The sequence below is a fragment of the Eimeria necatrix genome, genomic scaffold, assembly GCF_000499385.1.
Source record: "Eimeria necatrix Houghton genomic scaffold, Enh_scaff3303, whole genome shotgun sequence".
In the NCBI taxonomy this organism is placed as follows: Eukaryota; Apicomplexa; class Conoidasida; order Eucoccidiorida; family Eimeriidae; genus Eimeria; species Eimeria necatrix.
The window spans coordinates 1-1802 of NW_013653829.1; the positions used below are offsets into that span (position 1 = coordinate 1).

The 1802-nt window shown below is 55.6% G+C and overlaps 2 protein-coding genes across 2 annotated transcripts; both read left to right on the forward strand.

Annotated features, from left to right (window-relative positions):
* Window positions 1-116: 116 nt before the first annotated feature.
* Window positions 117-370, forward strand: ENH_00044330 (Gag-pol polyprotein, related; the record flags this gene model as incomplete). The annotated part of the gene is made up of 1 exon (XM_013580909.1): window positions 117-370. A coding segment is annotated over one exon (254 nt), but the record flags the coding sequence as incomplete, so codon positions are not given.
* A 51-nt stretch (window positions 371-421) lies between these two features.
* ENH_00044340 (Ty3/gypsy retrotransposon protein, related) lies at window positions 422-1201 on the forward strand (the record flags this gene model as incomplete). The annotated part of the gene is made up of 2 exons (XM_013580910.1): window positions 422-736; window positions 899-1201. The coding sequence occupies 2 exons, from the start codon at window positions 422-424 to the stop codon at window positions 1199-1201; spliced, it is 618 nt and encodes a 205-aa protein (XP_013436364.1).
* Between the last annotated feature and the right edge of the window lie 601 nt (window positions 1202-1802).

Here is a 1802-nt window from a genome sequence, read left to right on the forward strand (position 1 = left end):
GTCATGTACCCACTGTCGCGCTTCAAAATCCATTAACCAGAAGCCTGCAGGCCTTCTTCAACAGTTGCTCATCCCTTCTCGTCGATGGGCGCACGTGAGCCTCGATTTCATCACAGATCTTCCCCTTACAACGACAGGGCACGACTCGATCCTTGTCATGGTCGATTCCCTCAGCAAGATGGCTCACTTCGTTCCTGCAAAGAAATCTTTCACAGCAGCAGACACCGTGGAGCTCCTCGCAGACCGCCTTATCCGCTGCCATGGATTTCCAGAGGCGCTTATATCGGACCGAGACCCCCGTTTCCAGTCGGATCTTTCCTTAGTCGAGACGGCGGCGTTTAACATCAAACGGTGCATGTCCTCGTCCTAGCATCCCCAAAGCGACGGCCAGACTGAACGAGTGAACCGCACACTCGAGCAAATGCTTCGTACCTACATCCAATCTGACGAACGCGAATGGGAGCGTTTGCTTCCGGCCTTGGAACTTGCCTACAACACAACAAGTCATTCATCCACTGAGCTCTCTCCTTTCGAGGTCATGATTGGCGAGAACCCGTTGACGGCTGCACACCTTGATATCGTAGGCGCGGTAGCTCCTACACTAACTCCCCCGATGACTAAGCTTTTCCGACAGCTCTGCGACAGGGCACAGAGTCACATCCTGAAAGCAAAATGGCAGCAGAAGTATTACGCAGACACGAAGCGCCGAGCAGTGGAGTACGCGGTGGGCGACAAGGTCTGGCTCAGTAGCAAGCACCTACCGCCTTTCAACAGCTGCCCTAAGTTCGAGCCCCGTTACCGTGGACCCTTCGAAGTCATCGAACGCATAGGAACCGTCGCTTAACGTCTCGCTCTGCCTCCCACGTATGAATGCCATGACGTTTTCCACGTTTCGCAGCTAGTTCCTCACCGCCCCCGCCCTCCCGCTTTGGTTTCCTCAGCAGCCGATGCTGCCTGGCCTCCTATCCACGATGCAGCGGAAATTCCCACAGCGGAATACGAAGTCGACTATATTATGGACCAACGCGGCTCTGGAGATGCAGCCCAGTATCTCGTGAAGTGGCGCGGAGCCCCTGAAGATCACGCCACATGGGAGCCCGCGCATCACCTTACTGGCTGCCCGGCTTTGCTTCGCGCTTGGCGCCGCCGCCAACGAAGACGTCTTCAGGTTCGAAACAACTTGGGTCCTCCCGAAGCGTAGACGTACGGGTCCGCCACGTTCCAGCTCCTACAGCACGAGCACCCCTTCAATGCGGAGGGGGGAAGGAGCGCTGCGCACCGCGTGCGCTCACCACGTCAGCTTTGGAAAAGCACAGAGGTTGCAAAGGCAAAAATAATGCGTTGGGACAGGTCTCTTCAGTCCGGCAAGGGGGAAGTTGTAGTGCCTCAGCACTACAATGGGGCTGGCTAGTGTCCTAGAGATGATAGCTAGCTAGCGACCTGCAAGGGGCCGCGACACTGGAGGGGGACAGGACCCCCCCAATACATGAAAAAAATAAGAAAAACCGTTACTGAGTTCTAGTGAAAACGTGAATTGTGCGGAAATCGTGTGGAGACTGGGGCTGGCGATCGAGCCGGCACCAATGCGGACCTCCCCCCTAGGTCTAGGGGGTAAGCTCCAAGAAGGGAGCGAATCGAAGACAGAGAACACAGACACTTCTTGAATTGTCGTATTTCGACGGAATAAAGCTGTAAAGACCGAGAAATGGGGCTAATCTAGGTGTAGTATGTAGACCTGTAGAGGGACAGGGGGACAGGAAACAGCGTAGTCTCAGCAGTAGGCGCCGCGCACTACATGCGGG